This window comes from Gopherus flavomarginatus, chromosome 24, assembly GCF_025201925.1.
Source record: "Gopherus flavomarginatus isolate rGopFla2 chromosome 24, rGopFla2.mat.asm, whole genome shotgun sequence".
NCBI lineage: Eukaryota > Metazoa > Chordata > Testudines > Testudinidae > Gopherus > Gopherus flavomarginatus.
In genome coordinates this window covers 14,035,956-14,052,635 of record NC_066640.1, presented here as the reverse complement: position 1 = coordinate 14,052,635, position 16,680 = coordinate 14,035,956, and the positions used below count along the sequence as shown (strand labels likewise).

At 59.3% G+C, this 16,680-nt stretch overlaps 1 protein-coding gene across 1 annotated transcript; it reads right to left on the bottom strand.

Moving 5' to 3' along the window:
- Positions 1 to 2,531: 2,531 nt before the first annotated feature.
- TM6SF2 (transmembrane 6 superfamily member 2) lies at positions 2,532 to 16,451 on the bottom strand. The gene is made up of 10 exons (XM_050934082.1): positions 16,175 to 16,451; positions 10,978 to 11,081; positions 10,152 to 10,249; positions 9,614 to 9,717; positions 8,731 to 8,813; positions 8,243 to 8,367; positions 6,603 to 6,704; positions 6,159 to 6,251; positions 5,600 to 5,719; positions 2,532 to 3,629 (listed from the first exon to the last, which is right to left on the bottom strand). Exons 1-10 carry the CDS (start codon positions 16,264 to 16,266, stop codon positions 3,423 to 3,425), a joined length of 1,128 nt encoding a protein of 375 aa, XP_050790039.1. The 5' UTR covers positions 16,267 to 16,451; the 3' UTR covers positions 2,532 to 3,422.
- Between the last annotated feature and the right edge of the window lie 229 nt (positions 16,452 to 16,680).

Genomic DNA, 16,680 nt, shown 5'->3' with positions numbered 1-16,680 from the left:
GTTCCCCAACCCACCTGCCAGGGGCGTGTGGGCACAAAGCAATTGCCCTCCAGCGCTATAGGCAGAGCAGGTGCGTGCTGTTCTGGGCTGTGGCCGCTAGGGGGCAGCAGGTAGGCTGGTGGGGTACCTGTAACCTGCAAGGGGTCCCGAGCCCTGCCCCCTCTGTCTCATGCTGAGATGACCCCCGCTGCTCGGCCGCTGGGGCACGGGGAGCTGACTGAGGACACGATCCCCTCAATGATCATGGTGTCTCAGGAGCCCCCCCACACACACCCACTTCTGCCAAGGCTGCGGCACTGGTGGGGCAGGGCCATGCTGCATGGCACTGCCATCATTGCAGGGGCTGGAGTCAGGCGACCTGGGCTCAATCCTCATCTCTGGCGGGTGCCACAGGGAGACGAGTATCCAGCAGTACCAGCAGGAGCTAATGCACAGCAGGCCAAGGCTGCATTTCGCCTTGAGCGTGGGCTGGGCTGCGTCCCTGCTGCCTGGCTGCCAAGTCCCCTTGGCGTTGCTCACGTGATGCCCCACCTCTCAGCCACTGCACCAGGGCCTTTCTGAGGGCAGACACCTGCTCAGGGTCACCACCCACTGGCCATGGCTAGTGCATTCTGGGAGCCCGCCCCTGCCCTGCTCCCTGTGTGTCACTGGTGCAGGCCCTGTGGGTGGGAGCAGGCCCCTGGGATTCAGGGCTCACGCTGCACAGCCACATGCGCTGGCATGAGACCCTGGATGGGGGGGTCACACCCCAGCCTCTGTCTGTTTTTCAGGCACATGCAGGTTAGGGCCCAGGGGCCATAGGGCACCAAGGGGGGCGGGAAGCACCTGGCTCAGCAGAGGAAGCAAGTCCTGTGGGTCGCTGGGCTGACCAAAAAGCTCCCGGGCTTTCAAACCAACCCATCAAAGCACCAAGCTTCAGAAAACTTGCCTGCGTTCTGCAAAACCATCCTCGACCCTTGGTATAAACGAGTGACACACAGCTGTCCACACACCCCATTAACTAGTGCACCAGCAGCTGCACTTGTGCATGCACACCATACAGACGCACGTGTGGATATGCACATGCACGCACAGCTACAGGCACCCACTCCCTCCCAAAGCCAAGAGTTCTGGCTCCCACTGCAGCCCTCGGAACTTAAATTGGGTGCCTGGATCATGGTCTTTGGCCCACACACCAGGCTCCTGTATTAGCCAGCAGATGTACAGGGAATGCACATTAATGGGAGAGGCCACAGGGTGGCGGGGGAGATGGAGGTGTGCTGGAGCTGGTCCCTGTCAGCCACTTGCCCTGCCCTGCATCGTCCTGTGCTCTTAGCACGGTGGGTCCTGAGCCCTTGCTGGGCTGGGCAGCTCGCTGTGTCATGGATCCAAGCCCTCGGTACCGCAGCACAAAGCAGACCTGCCAAACTCGGGAAAAAACACAGAAATTGGGCTTGTTTCTGGCTTAACTGGCTTGCGAGTTGCTTGTTGGCTAGTTTTTGGCTTGTCGGCTCATTTGGCTCGTACCTCGTTGTTGTTGCTCGGCTCCCAGCAAACAGGGGCAAGGTGGGGAGTCTGTCAGGGGTGCAGCGGGCCCACCCCAGTCCCAGACTGCAGGCCGGGGGGATCTAGTCACATAGAGTGTCGGGGTTCTTAGGGACGGGCTTGCTCTGAAATGGGATTTGCTTGATTTTTGGCTGATTGTGGAAGCCGGGTGCTTATTTACTGTGCGAAAGCTGCCAACTGTGCACAAAAGCCTGGCCCCAGCTTGAGAGGTGTTTCGCTCCCTGCTGTCTCCCAGAGGGCTGGGCTGCTCATGCCCCATTTTTCTGGGAGGGAGGGCCCTGGCGCAGACCTGGAAGGGGAAGCGTTTGAGTCGGGCCTGAGCAGAGCCTCGGGGGCAGCACGGGGGAAGGGGGAGTGTGGGGTTCAGGGAGGGGAGCAGTAGGCATGTGGGACATCATCCCCCATTCTGCATCCTGGGCTGGAACCCTCAGGTTTGGGTCAAGAATCTCCTTCCCATCCCCTCATCCTGACACTGCCTGGGGGCCGGGAGAAATAGACAGACCCAGCCCTGCTCCCCACAACCGAGCCCCCTCCCATACACTGCAGCCCCAGGGAGGCTGTGAAGAGATAAAGTGAGCAAAGGGCCTGATTTCTCCCACCCCTGGCCAGGCACCATCCCACAAGGGCTCATTGATTTGGAGCTGTGCAGGCCCAATGTGAGACACCAGCACCTGCTCCTTAGGGGGGCCAAGCCTCCACTGCTCCTGGCTGCAGCTGGGGGGGAGGCGCTCAGCCAGGCCCCGCCAGTGGCCACTGTGGAAAGCAGGGGAGCCCTATTCTGTAGCAAACCACGCACTGGAGCTCAGGGCCATTGAGAGGCCTTAACATCCCGTTGGGGGCTGGAGACCATAAGGCTCGGGGGCGGGAGAACGGGGGACTTCTCAGTGAGCACCGTTCTCAGAACCACACAGCACAGTTCAGGAAATCGATCCACGTTCCGCAGCAGGGACTGTGAGCACCTGAAAAACTATCCAGCCACAGCAGGGTTAAAAAGTCACAGCACAAACTGATTTTATTCTGTAAACCATCTGTTATGGAGGGTCTCTGGCACCCCCCTCCTTTAAGCACTGCAGCATGGCTAGGGAACAAAGCCTTCTCCCTACTCACCCCCCGACATGTCTGCAGAACAAGAGGCCATTGTGAGCAGCAATCCTTAGGGAGACGCAGCCTGCAGAGTGCCCCGTGGGAGTGGGAGCTGGCTTTGGGCCAGGAGACAGGTCCCCCCAAGCCAGAACACCACCAGCCACTCCAGATCCAACCCCCTAAACACCACCAGGGTCACAGCAGCCAGCACAGCCCCAAGGCACCTCTGCCTCCATCACCTTTCCCCTGGTGCCGGGGCAGCGCTGACCCCAAGGGACGTCCCTGCCAAAGGGCCCGAGGGTGCCAACACCATTAAGGACTCCAAGGCAAAGGTCAACAGGGAGGTGAGGGGAAGCAACCACTCTGCACCCCAGGGCCTGGTGGCTGGTGCTGGGGAGGGGAGGGAGACACACACCCTCACTCCATAGCGTACCCCTCTGGTGGGGTGAGGAGTGCTGCTGAGAGGCTGAAGTGCCAGTCAGGCCTTGAGAAGAGCCTCAGAGCTCCATGGGGCAGGAGCCCAGGGCCAAAGAGGAGGAACAAGACCCTGCCATGCACAAAATCCCCGAATGCCTGCTGTGAAACTCCCCCAAGGCAGGGATCCTCTTTCCCCTCAGCAGCTTGTCCCCTGGAGCCGCATGGCCCGGCTGCTAACCCAGCAGGGACGGAGATTTCACCATCCCGCTGCCTCCAGCCAGGCTGAGCATATTGGGGCCCGTGGTACGTGTGTGGTGGTGGCAGGTAGCAGCTCCTCCTTGCGATGTCCTGGCACTGGAGGCAGGAGCCAGGCTCTCTCACTGATGCTTCTTGATCCCGTCCTGGCCAGTGGGAGCAGCCGGCTGGAAGAAGCCGGGGCTGTGGAGGCAGCGGTAGGCGAGGAGGTGCGGGCCTAGCGCGTAGAGGACGTTGGTGAGGAGGAAGACCCACCAGACCTCCTCTGGGGTGCGGTAGGGATAGGGGGTGCGGTGGTGCAAGGAGGAGCCCACGTGGGAGAACTGGGCCTGAAATGCACAAGATGGGCAGGGTGACGAGAGACGCTGCCCACGCCTCCTGCCCCGTGAGCCCCCCCACCAGCCCCTCCCTCTGCAGTGAGTGGGAAGCCCTGGCTGATGGGGCCCCAGCCCCACAGAGGGGAAGTGACTTGGCTAAGGAGCAGTCAGCAGGCGCCAGCGGACAGTGCTGGCTCCCAGCCTTGTGTGCAGGCCCCAGGTTCGAGAGGACGGCTGAAGGGAAAGCACCTTCGATTCTATGGCACCATGGAGAAATCGCCAGCAGAACTCACGTCCGCAAGACTGCAAGGGCCAGATGCTCCCACCTCAGCCCCAGCAACCCGCCCAAACAACAGGGGCGGCTTCTCACGCTGCTCCACACCCAGCAGCTCCACTGCGAACAATGGGGGCAGGGGCAGATTCTCCACTTAGAGCCACAGGGGTTGGTGAGGGCTGATCTCCTTTCAAGGCCTGGCCCCAGTTCCCCTTCCCCGCAGCCCAAGTGTCACAAGAGGGTTAAACCCTGTTCTGCATAAATCCAGCAGGGCCAAGAGCTAGGGATTAAAGAGGGTAAGTGCCATCCTCACGCTCCAGGGCGTATAAGTGCATCAGCAGCTGAGGTCAGGAAGGAATTGCCTTGGGAAGATATGGTACACAGCCAGGCACACGATGGGGTTTCTCCCCTGACAAATCCAGCACTGGTCCCTGTTGGGCCAAGGGGCTTGGGCTAGCCGGCCCCGGGCCTACACTGGGGCAGCCGTGCCCATGCTGATAGCAGGGCTGCGTGCTCTCCCATACCCTAGTGATAGCTACACGGGGGGCTGGCTCAAGTCTATTTCTGTGAAACTAATCCACGTCTACCATTAACATCCGTTGAGAGAGTAATTATCAGGCTCTGCTCGTTGCCATAGAAACTGCTCCACATGCAAACCCAGGGACAGGGGAATTGTGAGAGGTCAGAACACACTTGTCCAGGAGCCTCATGCAGGGGCACTGGCCTCGTGACACGCTGGCCCTTTGATGCGCTGGCTCTGCGATGCAGTCGCCCTGCACTGCCCGTGGCTCCCACCTACAGAGACAGCTCGGCGCATTCTCTCGCTGAACCACGGAGCATGGCTAGCTAAGCGGCTCAATGCAGTGGCAGCTGCTGCCTGCAGTTCAGAGCCCTGTGCCAGCCCAGAGGAGTGTGTAAAGGCTGCTGGGACCGTGGCCTAAAACCTAGGCCTCCCCTGAGACACTGGCTCAGGGAAAGATCTGGCACTGAGAGCTGGGTCTGCAAATCCATCTCAGTGGCTTCTCGCCACATCTCCGAAGAGGGGCTGAGTGGAACACCAGGGAGAGGGGGGAATGGTAACTTTCAGAGCAAACTCCTGCTGTGCTTTGAGCAGAGAGCAATTTCCAGGTGTAAACAGGGACAGGCTGTGGTTCCAGATCATTGTGTCCCTGGGTCTGTCCCCTCCCACATCCATAGGGAGACCCGCACACAAGAACAGCGCAGAACCCCAGGCAGGAGTCAAATGCCCCTGCAACTACGGACAAAATAAGAGGGATAAGCCTCATTTTAATCTCCTCCCCCCGACTGCAGAGTGGGAGCCAGTGTGGCTTCGCAGTGAGGAGAGCCTGGGTTCCCAGCCTCTGTGGGACCCCAGTGGCCAGGGGCTGAGCCCTCCCCTTACCCCTCCCCTTGCTTTACATTGGACTGAGTTAAAGAAAAAAAAACCATCAGGACACCTGGGTTTTATTCCTAGCTCTGCCGCAGACTGGCTGGGTGGCCTTGGCCCAGTCACCCACCACCCCCACCGCCTCCCATCTCTCCCTAAACTGTGAGCACCTGGGGGCAGGGACTGTCTCTCACTCTCCGTCGATGAAGCCCCAGCAGAACGGGGCCCTGTTCTCATCCGTGGTCTCTACTGCAATACACCTAACAACAGGCCCAGGGTCTGCTGTGCCCCAGGGAAATCCCAGCCCCGGCCCCTCGTTACCTGTGCTACAGCTCCAGCAAACACCAGGGCCCAGTCGGGCAGCCACGTGCAGCCAGGCCGCAGGAGCCCATAAATACCAAGGCAGAAGAACGGGAGGACATAAAACATGTAGACCAGCATCTGGGAGCGAAGGGAGAGAGGTCAGCACGAGCCTGAGCAGGGCACTGCCAGGGCAAACTGTGAGCACAGGGCAGGGACTGGGAGAAATAAGGACGCGAGTCCAAGAACAGAGGTGGGGCTGGACCAGAACCCTGGATGCAAAACTGCCCTGGGCCTGCAGGAGTGCCCAGCGGGATGCTCCAGATCTCTGGCCCCCAGAGTCTCCTACAAGCAACCACAATGTTCCCAGGCAGTTAAAATAAATGAATAGGCAGCACCCTCTCCTAAGGGATTTAGGTGCACGAGTCTATACACTCCAGCCTCCCCCTGAATCTCTCTGGGCCTGAATTCCCTGCCTGAACGATGGGGAGACCAATCCCGCCATTCTCCCACCCTTTGTCCAGCAGCCTCCAAGGACCTGCACCGAGAGCGGCAGGACCCCAGCAGGCTCCGCACTCACCTGCACTTTGGGGTAGGCAACGGGGTCGCGCAGGTATGGCTCGTACTGGTAAATGTAGTCGAAGCAGGAATCGGATGGACAGTCCAGGACCACCTGGAGACACACGCAGAGTGCATGAGAAAGTCAGCTCTGATCCTCCCGCCACTGACCCCTCACCCAGTGGCCCCCAGGAGATAGGGAAAGCATGGGACAGCCAGATCTGACAGCCCATAGCCACTCCTCACCCCCCCATCAACCCCATGTCCAGCTGCCCCTATGAGATAAGCAGAGTGCATGGGAGATCTGGCCTCTGCCCCTGCCCCTCCCACATGCCCCACTGACTCAGACTTTTAAGGCCAGAAGGGACCATCATGTTCATCTAGTCTGACCTCCTGCACATCGAAGCCCCCCTCCCCCCCCTCCGGCCCAACCCTCTGGCGGAGTCACCGACTGGCCAGCCCTTACCAGCCCTCTGAAGAATGTGAACGTCACAGCCACCATCAGGAACAGGATCAAACCCAAGTCCAGGGGCCGCTGATACAGACTCCTCTGCTGCTCTGCCACAACCTGAAAATGAGCAGCCGCCATGGGTGTCAGGGACTGGGACGCTGGCCCTTTGCGTGGGAAACTTGAACAATTCCTCAGAAACCTCGATCCCGAGCCAGCAGCCCCAGGGGCAGGCAGCATCTCCTCCCTTTGAAGGGTGGATCCATTCCCAGCCTCAGCACAATCCGCTTTCAAATGGGCAGCGAGGGGCAGGAACCTCCTGCCAGGGCTGCTCCGCTTACGATTCCAGAGAGAGGCCCAGCTCCGCGGCAAGGGGGGGGGTGAGGATGGATGGGGCTACGTTCATCCCCCACTCAGATGCAAACACCATTTTTAAATTAAAGTCCCTTAAAAGAATAAAAGGGGGGAGGTTTCCCCACCCCGAGCCCAGTGGGTTAAGGACAAAGGGATCTGCGCCATCCCTAGACAGGGCAATCAGACGTGCCCAGGGCCCTTCTCCTGTTCATGCCGCAATGGACTCACACCTACAACTCCTGCTGTGTTTCTCAACGACCGGTCTGTGGACCGGCGCCAGCCCCTGAGGTCTCCCGGACACAGTTTAGGATGGCAGCAAGCCGGTCCCTGGTATCAAAACAGTTGAGAAACGCTGGGCTAGAGGACAGGACCGGAATGGGAGGCAGGAGACCTGGGTTCAGTTCAGTGATCCGGGCCCGTCTTGTCTACTCAGCTTGGAGCAGGGCCTATCTCTCATCATGTCTGTGCAGCGCCCGGCACAACAGGTTCTGGAAAACGCCCCCAGGCCTAATGGTGCCAAAGCAGCACCTCTGCTCAGCGAGCAAACAAGCCTGAGCGGGTGAGACATACACCAACCAGCAGGGGGCAGCAGCGCACAGACACAGTCACAGGTGGAGAGTTTGCACTAGGTGGTGACCAGATGGACCTACTGTATTTTCCACTCCAGGCATCGGATGAAGTGGGTTTTAGCCCACGAAAGCTTATGCCCAAATAAATGTGTTCGTCTCTAAGGTGCCACAAGGACTCCTGTTCATTTTACTATAGGGACAATCTTGATATTTGGGGCTTTTTCTTATATACCTATTACTCCCCACCCTAGTTTGTACCCGGCACCAAAAACAACTGCATTTTGCCATCCTGCCAGCCTGGCAAAAGGGTGCCAGCTGTGCATGTGCTGAGGGATGGGTAAGGGATATGGGGCAATTCCTGCTGGGTTTGCTCACCAACCCCCAGCCTCCAAAACAGGGTTTTTCCCAAACAACGGTGTAAAATACAGAGCTGGAATATGGGAAAAAAACATCAGTGGCTTGAACCCTAGCCAAGCCCTTAGCTCAGATGGAGGCCAGTGGTGGAGAGGGGGTACCCGGCTCTGGGAACAGCACCCCAATGCTCTGTAATGATCCCAAGGGGCCGGGAGCTCTGTGTCCCGGCCCCAATGGAAGACGTCGCCTGCAGACTCTCTAGCCACAGGCAGGGCGGTTGGCTCTGCACAGGCCCAGGGCACCCCCTGACCAGACACCAACATCTGCCTCTCGCAGGTCACCTGCCCCAGCTGGGGATCCTCAGCCCTCCGACCCGCCTACCTTCTCAGCAGTGCAGCAGGGAAGGGATTTTGGCTGGCTGAAGAGTCTCATTCCAGCCCAGATTGGGATCAGGATGTAGGGCACATTGAGCAGGAAGGAGGGGCGGATCTCGGAGCTGTACTTCCCTAAGAGAGAAGAGTCCCCATTTGTGCATGCAGCAAGACCAGCCTTAGAGACCGGTGCCTTTGGTTAACCCCATGCAGAGCGCATAGCAAGGCCCCACTCCTCCCACATCCCCCCTGTAACATTCCACCCTGACAGGATGGGAGAAGGGGGTTCCTGCCCCACACACACCCCGGCTTCACTGCCACCAAGGGGGCCTGTCAGGGCCAGTTTTAGTGATGCACACAGGACTTGAATCCGCGGCTCTGGGTGTGTCCCTGCAGACGCAGAGCAGAGCACGGGCAACGTGGGAAGGGCACAGACCGACCCCCATGAGACCAGAGCTCAGAGCAGAGGGTAGCTCCCCATGGCTTGTCACCCCTTACCTAACATGTTCCCAGGCAGGAAGACAACAATGCTCATCATCAGGGAGCCCAGCCAGTAGAGACCCAGGGTCCTGTAGTTCTTCCTGGGGAGACAGTGGAAATTCAACACCCTCTTGGAGCTCAGATCAGCCTTTCCCACCTCACCCCATCACTCAACCCCTGCTGCATTCATTGGTTTCTTCCCCTCGCCTGCTTTCCTGGGTTAGTGGCAAGGTGGGGTCAGCCCTGCCACATCACACCGTGTGGGTTCAGATGGGCACTCCACCACCCCAGAGCAGCCTCCCCTCCAACAGCCGCTCCTCCCTACAGCATACCAGCACCGGAAGGAGATTGCTACCCTGCCTGGCTTCCCACCATCCAGAGTGCCCTGGCTACAGCCCCTCACCAGCCCAGGAATTCTTCCTCACATTGGCTCCAGCCGCTGCCCATTGCTCACAGGCTGCTACCAGCTGGGCAGGGCACATCCATGCCCAAAGACTCCCTCACTCACCCTGGGAGGACCTGGGCTGCTGCCCTGTACTGACTCCGCGGAGCTCCCCACTGCTCCTGCCCTAGCATCAGATGCCAAGAGGGCTGGAGTTCAGGTTGGTTACTCAGCCCGGGGCTCCGTGCCCATGGCCGGGAGGACCCCAAGAACAGGCCCATGCAGGAGATCCCTGTGGCTTCCAATCCTGGCTGGGACCTTGTGCAAAATACTACTGGATGGCTGACTATGGTTCCCCTAGCACCCCCACTTGGCCCCCTCCCCAGACTGTTCCAGCAAAAAGCCACCCACACTCCCCTCCGCCCACCGCTTGGAAGCAGTGATGCAATGCCCTGCAGGTGAGAAGCCCAGTGATTGAACAGGCAATCCCAGTCGGCTGCAGCCCCAGTCCCCTCTGACCTTTGTGTGATGGCCATGATCATGGCAAGGTAGAGCAGGTAGTGCACGATGCCGTCCCAGTAACAGATCATGATGCCGTAAGCTGTGCGTAGGTACGGCTCGCCCTGCCCACCAGAGAGGCATCAAGTCACTTCCCCAGCTGGGCATGACGACGCAGGCTCCAGAGATGGACCCGCTCAGCCCAATGCCCACATGTGCTGGCCCCCATCTGGTTGCTCTACCCAGGGGCCAGTGTGCCTCCCTGCTCCCTGCCGGGCATGGGGAGCTGCAGGTGGCTTAGGAGATGGAGCTGTGCCACACACAGCTCATTTGAAGGAACAAGAGCTCAGCTCTCTGGCGCGGTTGCTTAGACCTGTGCCAATGAAAATCCCCTTTGCACCGGGGGAAGTGCCTGCCCGCAGGGCATCAGGCCCATGGTGTTTGTAAGGGAGGAGGGATGGGACGCCATGGGCTCTGGCCAGGACAGCGTGATGTTCTAGCCTTGCAGGCGGGCATCCCGCTGGGAACCCTGAGCAGGTGACGGCAGCCAGGGCAGTACCTCCTTCAGGTAGAACTCCATGAAGCCGCTGATGTAGCCATCCTCCTCCAGTGAGATGATCAGGTCGATGACGGAGGTGAAGGAGAACACCGTGAACACTGCAGGCGGGGAGAGAGGGAGGCAGGCTCACCTCTGTAGGGGGCCCCGGGGCTGCCCTGGGCCCCCCAAACACAGGCCTCTCCCCAGCTCAGAGGGGACCTGCAATTGCAGTGACAGGTCCCAGCCTCGCCTGTCAGCTGGGAATTCTTCACTCCCCAGGGCATAAGGGGCACAAGCCGGGTGGGGCAGGCACAGGGTCTCTGGCTGAGTCCATCCTGCTTGTGGGCTCGGCCCTGGAACTGCCCTCGATGCCCTTCGGTGGGAGACTGGCTCATTCGTTGCTGCTTTGGCAATGGAGACCCCGTCCAACCTCTCTCCCCTGCTGCAGTGCCCCCACAGCCTCTCGCCGCTCCCTGCGCAGGCTGGGGCCAGTGTGTGCCAGCTGATGTGAGGTTTTTGCCAGGCGGGCACCTTTCGCCTGGGCCCTCCCCGCACACAGGCTGCCTGACAGCCGTCACATGGGAGCAGCCTCCGGACACTGGCAGCCAGGGCAAGATCTGGGCCTGGCTTGGGTTCTCCAATGCCACTGAGCATCCTCTGCATCATCCAGATCCAGTGGCACCTGCCCTGATGCAGTTTCAATTTCCCTGAACCTCGCCCACCCACCTGCTGCCTACAGAGACACAAGGCTCTTCCAACCACATTGGCTTGCTGCCTCTCTTGCCCAGGTAGGTGAAACAGGAGATAGGAGGGGGTCATTAAGCAGGGCCCCCCTGCCGAGACTCACCGTAGAAGAGGGGATCCTGGGACTGGCTCCATTCGCCCAGGAGATACGCCATGCAGAACAGAATCAGCAACACCAGCACCCCCATCATCGCGATAGCCACTGGGCTGCAATACATTCCAGCAAGGGACAGGTCAGACTCTTGCAGCGTGATGCAAGGGGTTGCTGAGGGCTGGGCAACCCCCCTGCCCAGCCTCTGGCCTGATTAACTGCCCCATCCCCCCTTAACACCGCGCTCGGGGCATGGAGCCCATCCACAGAGGAGACTGAAGACTGTGGATGGAGTCAGTGGGAGTTCTGCCATTGAGTTCAATGGGGCCAGGCTTTCCTCCCCTGTGCCTCAGTTTCCCAATGACCCTGTTGGCCGAGTGGGAAAGAGGCCACAGTCTGGCTTCTGATCTCACCTACCCCTGCTGAATTCCGAGGGGTTACTCTAGATTTGTACCCATGACAGTCGGCAGAATCTGAGCCCTGCACCCCCTCCTGTTCCGTGGCCCTGGTAACAAACAGGGCCCTGTGGCTTAGCAGATGGCACTTTGGGGGGGCTCGTCCAGGCACAGGCACAAGATCTGGTGAGCAATTTTGGGCACTCAACTTGAGACACCTGAAAGGGGCCTGCGTTCCAGAGGCTCAGTGCCCAGCACAGTCTGACCAGCTGGCCCCTTTAACATGCTGGGATCAGACTGATTTGACAATCTTAGCCTCCCAGTGCCCCCGTTCCCCCATCACAGCTCATTTACAGTAGGCCTAGTGGGTCAGCTGATGTAGGTCAGGGTAGCCCCACTGACTTCAGTGCAGCAATGCTACTTTACACCAGCTGAGGATTTGATCCCAAACAGCTAGAACATCAGCAGGGATATTTTAACCTTAGCCTGGATTTGACTCTTCAGTATTTTAAACCAGAGGCAGGAATTGTCAGCGCCAGGAACAAGCCACCATCCTGGGTTCACACTCCCTTCCCCTTTCGTTATACAGCACATTGCCAGAGAAAGAAACACCAGCACCCAGCAGACCCAGTTCAAACAGCAGACTGACTCCCCAGGCTCTCAGCACCACAAGCCCTGCGATCTGCATGCTGCTTCCCGCACGCTAGCAGGTTTCACTCGCCTCGCCCAGGCAAGGGCACCTAGGGAGCTCATTAATGCCCTGGCACTTTGTGTCTAGCAGCCCCCCGCTTGCCGGGCTGACATTGGGGGCAATAGGTCACAGGTGAAGAGTTGCCACATTCGAAGGGTTTCAGTGAACGGCTGGGGAAGTGTAGGAACAGCAGCACCAGCAGGGACAGCTCAGCAGATGTGTGCTCGGGCTGCCGTGAGGCCCTCTGTGACGAACTGGGAATGTTCTTAATGTTTTCTCTGAATACTGTGTTGGTGCCTCAGTGTCCCCATGGCAGTTCTTAAGTATCTGGCAGAGCAAAGGACCAGTGCACCTAAATGCCTGATGCTCTGTCTCCTAGCAACTGATGGCCTGGGCCCCTCCTCTGCAAAGGTGCCAGCTGAAGGTGTTGGAGACAGAGATCAGGTGACCTCCTGTCCCAGGAAAGGAGCTGAGCAGAGGATGAGGGGCTGTGGGGGGTTGTGAGTCTGGAGCTGGCTGGGGACGAGGAGTGAGGGCAGACGTGGAGGGTCTGGCTCACTGCCCCCAGAATGGACCCGCCTGAGGGGTCCGGTTCGCTGTACCTACAAGCTCTGTTTTAGACCCTGTTCCTGTCATCGAATAAACCTCTGTGTTACTGGCTGGCTGAGAGTCAAGTCTGATTGCAAAGTGGGGGTGCAGGACCCTGTGGCTTCCCCAGGACCTTGCCTGAGTTGGCTCGCTGTGGGAAGCGCCCGGAGGGGCAGAGGATGCTGAATGCTCCAAGGAGAGACCCAGGAGGTGAAGCCGTGGGAGCTTCTTGCCCTGGAGACAGTCTGCTCCAAGGGAGAGGAGGCTCCCCAGAGTCCTGCCTGGCTTTGTGGGGAGCAGTTCCAGAGCATCGCCCGGTGACTCCGTGACACCCTCTAAGGATAGACACCATGTCAGGATTCCAGCAAAGCCCTGGGCTCCCCCAAATCAGCTCAGGCTGGAAGGAGGCCTCCCAGCTTTCCGGGAGCAGGAGGGATGGGGACAGCAATCGGCAATCCCATGGCAACGCGTTTCAGACCCCGAGTCCTAACCAAGCTGCCTCCTCCCCAGAGCTCTGCGCTGCATTACGAACCAGGCAGCATGGGCACCTGCGGAGCAGAGAGGGGATGGTCTCACCCCGTAACACACAAAGGCACCGAAGCAGGGAAAAGGCTTTGCTGGATGAATGTGGCTAGGAAGGCAAATGCAGAAGGGCTCATTCCCTGGCTAGTGCCCTTGGCCCGGGGTCTAAGGGCACCTGGAAGAGAACAGCTCCCCCTAGGGAGATTCGACCCTTCCCTGAGGCTGCTCTAACTCGCACCAGGAGCCAGGCAGAGCCCCAGGAGGTGGGGACCCCAGGTGAGGAGCCACCCTCTGCGCCACCCTCTTAGAGCCACCCTCTGCGCCAACCCATCCACAAGAGCAGGAACCAAGGGTGAGGCCTCAGCTCTTGGGGCTCCAGTGGTGCCTGGAGTCCCAGTAAAGAACAACTGTCTGGCAGGGATCCCTTGGGCAAACCCACTGGGCAACAGCTCCCAGCTGGGACCCCGTGTAGCTGCCTCCTTGGCTAGAGGGAGGGGACTCTAGCAGAGCAAAGGATCCTCCTGCTGCCTGGGGTTTTGCTTTTGGAAGGTGGGGGCAGGAGGGGTTTTGCCAACAGCAGCCACTGGCTGCAGCAGGGTTCAAAGTACAACCAGCCTACGCGCCGAGCCCTCAGGCTACGCAGAGCACACAGCAGCATCCAGGCAGCAGGGCAGCTCCTACCAGACCAGAGCCAGGCGCACTGCGTTCAAACACTCCCAGGAAGGGCCTGATCCAGCATCCCCTGCAGTCAGAGGGAGTCCTGCCTATCTGCTGACTTTCTGGGGTTGGGCGGGACCTTGGGTGGGGAAATACCCCCGACATACAGGGTGCTAGGAACAAGCAGAGGTTTACACTGCTGCAACTCCCATCAACCCGTCCAGCTTTGCTCTTCTCGGAGCCAGGTGAACCCTTTGCTCCCGTGGGAGCAGGACAGAGCTCTGCTCGGTGACAAGGGGCTTTGTGATGAATACGAGGCGATTCCATCACTCAGAAGAGGAAAACAGGAGTAGAGAGGGAACCATAGGTACATGTCGATTATTTATACTATGGTAGCACTTAGAAGCCCTAGCCAAGATCACGGCACTGCAGAGACACATGAGGGATGGTTCCTGCCCCAAGGAGCCTACAGTCTATGTAGACAGGGCAAAGGGTGGTAGGGGAAACTGAGGCACAAAGAAGGGAAATGACTTGCCCAAGGTCTGACACAACTGAGCATGGAGGGAAATGACAGGCACTGTCTCCTCCTGAAATTCAGACCCTGCATCACAGCAGGAGCTGCTTTGAGAAGTCTCCTGCACAAATACAAAGACAGGGGCCCGTCTTCCAACCATCCAGGCCATTGTTACAATGGGCAAAATGCCAAGGCAGGCGCCACACGCTGGGTTTATTCTGAAATGTCATTTCAGTAGAAATCATTAAGATTTCCGTCTCCCTCCTCAGGCCCGGCGCTGCCGTCACATCTGAATATGGATGGCCATTAGCTGCTGCGCTCTTATCAGAGACATGCAAACCAATTAGAAAGTGAATCTATAATGAGGGGATAGATACTGCAAATTTGTGCTAGCACAGAGGGTAAGTTGCAGGGAAATCCATCCTGAGCTCTCTTCTCCTCTCCCAAGAAGCAATTTCATTAGTTGTAAGAGCTACAGGACCAGCCCAGCTACTACTTTTGCTCTGTGAGCTATAAAGCTGAAAATATTAAGGCATTTTCCACTAAAACCTTTAACCCTGCGGCAAAAAAAAGGGAAAGCCACTGCGAATTCTGGCCTTCAACAGGGGACGTTAACAGCTTCCACTCCAAAAGTATCACCCATCAGCCAGGGAGCTCATCTGCCGCCCACAGACTCCGCGATGGCAGAGGACAGCCTGAGTTAAGCAAGGCTGAGGGTCCCCCGGTCCCAGCGCATACAGATGAGTGGAGTTCAGGCTAAAAACCCGGGGTGTAGACTAGTCTCTGGTTATCAGGGGCGGCTCCAGGCACCAGCGCTCCAAACGCATGCCTGGGGTGGCAAGCCGTGGGGGGCACTCTGCCAGTCGCCGCTAGGGTGGCAGGCAGGGTGCCTTCGGCAGCAAGCCTGCGGAGGGTCTGCTGGTCCCGCGGCTTTGGTGGACCTCCTGCAAGTCCTGTGGCTTCAGCGGACCCTCTGTGCTTGGGGCAGCAAAATGTCTATAGCCGCCCCTGCTGGGTATATTTAAAGTAGTCATGCTCCAGTATTGCAAGAGGCAGATAACAGTCTGTGCCTGGCCTTAAAAGGTAACCCCCAAAATACCAGTGATGGGGAAGATGTGAGCAAGGGTTGTCTAAAGTGACTACCCTGCCACTGTCATTATGGACAGGAGTTACAATAACACCCACAGGGCCCCCAAGGGATCAGAGCACCATTGTGCCAGGCGCTGCACAGACAGACTAGGTCCCAGGCCCCAGAGCTCACAATCCCACTAGATAAACACATGCTGTTTCCCCATCTCTGTTCCCGGACAGAGATCCTTCCTTCCTCCCTCCCTTGGCTGCCTTGTCTTCATCAGGGCAGGGGCTGGCTCTGTGCAGCACCCAGCACGGGGGGGGGGGGCCCTGTGCAGGCTGAGGCAGGACTGGAACAAAGGCAGATTGGCACAGGCTTTGTTTTGGGCTTTACACCGCAGGGCGATCACAGCTGGGTAGATTCGAAGGCCAGAAGGGACCCTCGGGATCACCTGGTCTGACCTGGATAACACAACGCCGGAGAACTGCCCCCAAATGTCTGGGGGGAAAGACTAGAAACAGGTCCTACAGCTGGGCACCCAGCCCTAGAGGCACACGCCAGGCGCCAGGAAAGGGGTTGTTAAGGGGAAGAAACAGGGACACTCTCCTGCTCCCAGCGCCGGGCTGTTGCAAAGACTTCCCCCGCGATTGCACCAGGCAGCGGACTCGGGAGGGCGATCCTGCAAGCCCGGGAGGCGCAGCCCCAAAGCCTGCGCACAGCGCGCAGCGAGCGCCCCAGGCAGCGCAGCGCAGCGCAGGCCGGGTACTTACTGCGCCAAGGCAGCGCCGCAGTTCAGCGCGTAGGACACAGGGAAGGCGGCGAGGGACAGGCCGACGGCTCCCGGGACCGCAGGCAGCTGCATCGCGAAGGGGTCCCGCGGCTATTCTGCTCCCAGCGGCCTCCCAGCCCTGCTCCCCGCTGGGGCCAGAGGGAAGCGGACAAACGTGCCCCGCTTGCGCCCGGACAGGTCAGTTGCCCCGACTCCAGCCCAGCGCGCAGCGCACGATCCCCGGCCTCCATGCAAAGCTCGCAGACTCGTCCCCCAGGGCTGCCGGGTGGAGCTGCTGGCCCAGAGGCGGAGCCGGAGCCTTTGCCCCGCCTGCCGCTTTGGTGCAGCTCCGACCCTGTGCAGTCTCCGCCAAGGAAGTTTTCAGAAACAGTCAAAGATCAAGACGGAGGCTTCGTCCTCCCCGCGGGTAGAACCAGGCGCTGGGACTGCTGGCTCCTATCCCCCCTCTGCACTGGCTCCTTAGGCACCCCTGTGTCCCCCACCCCG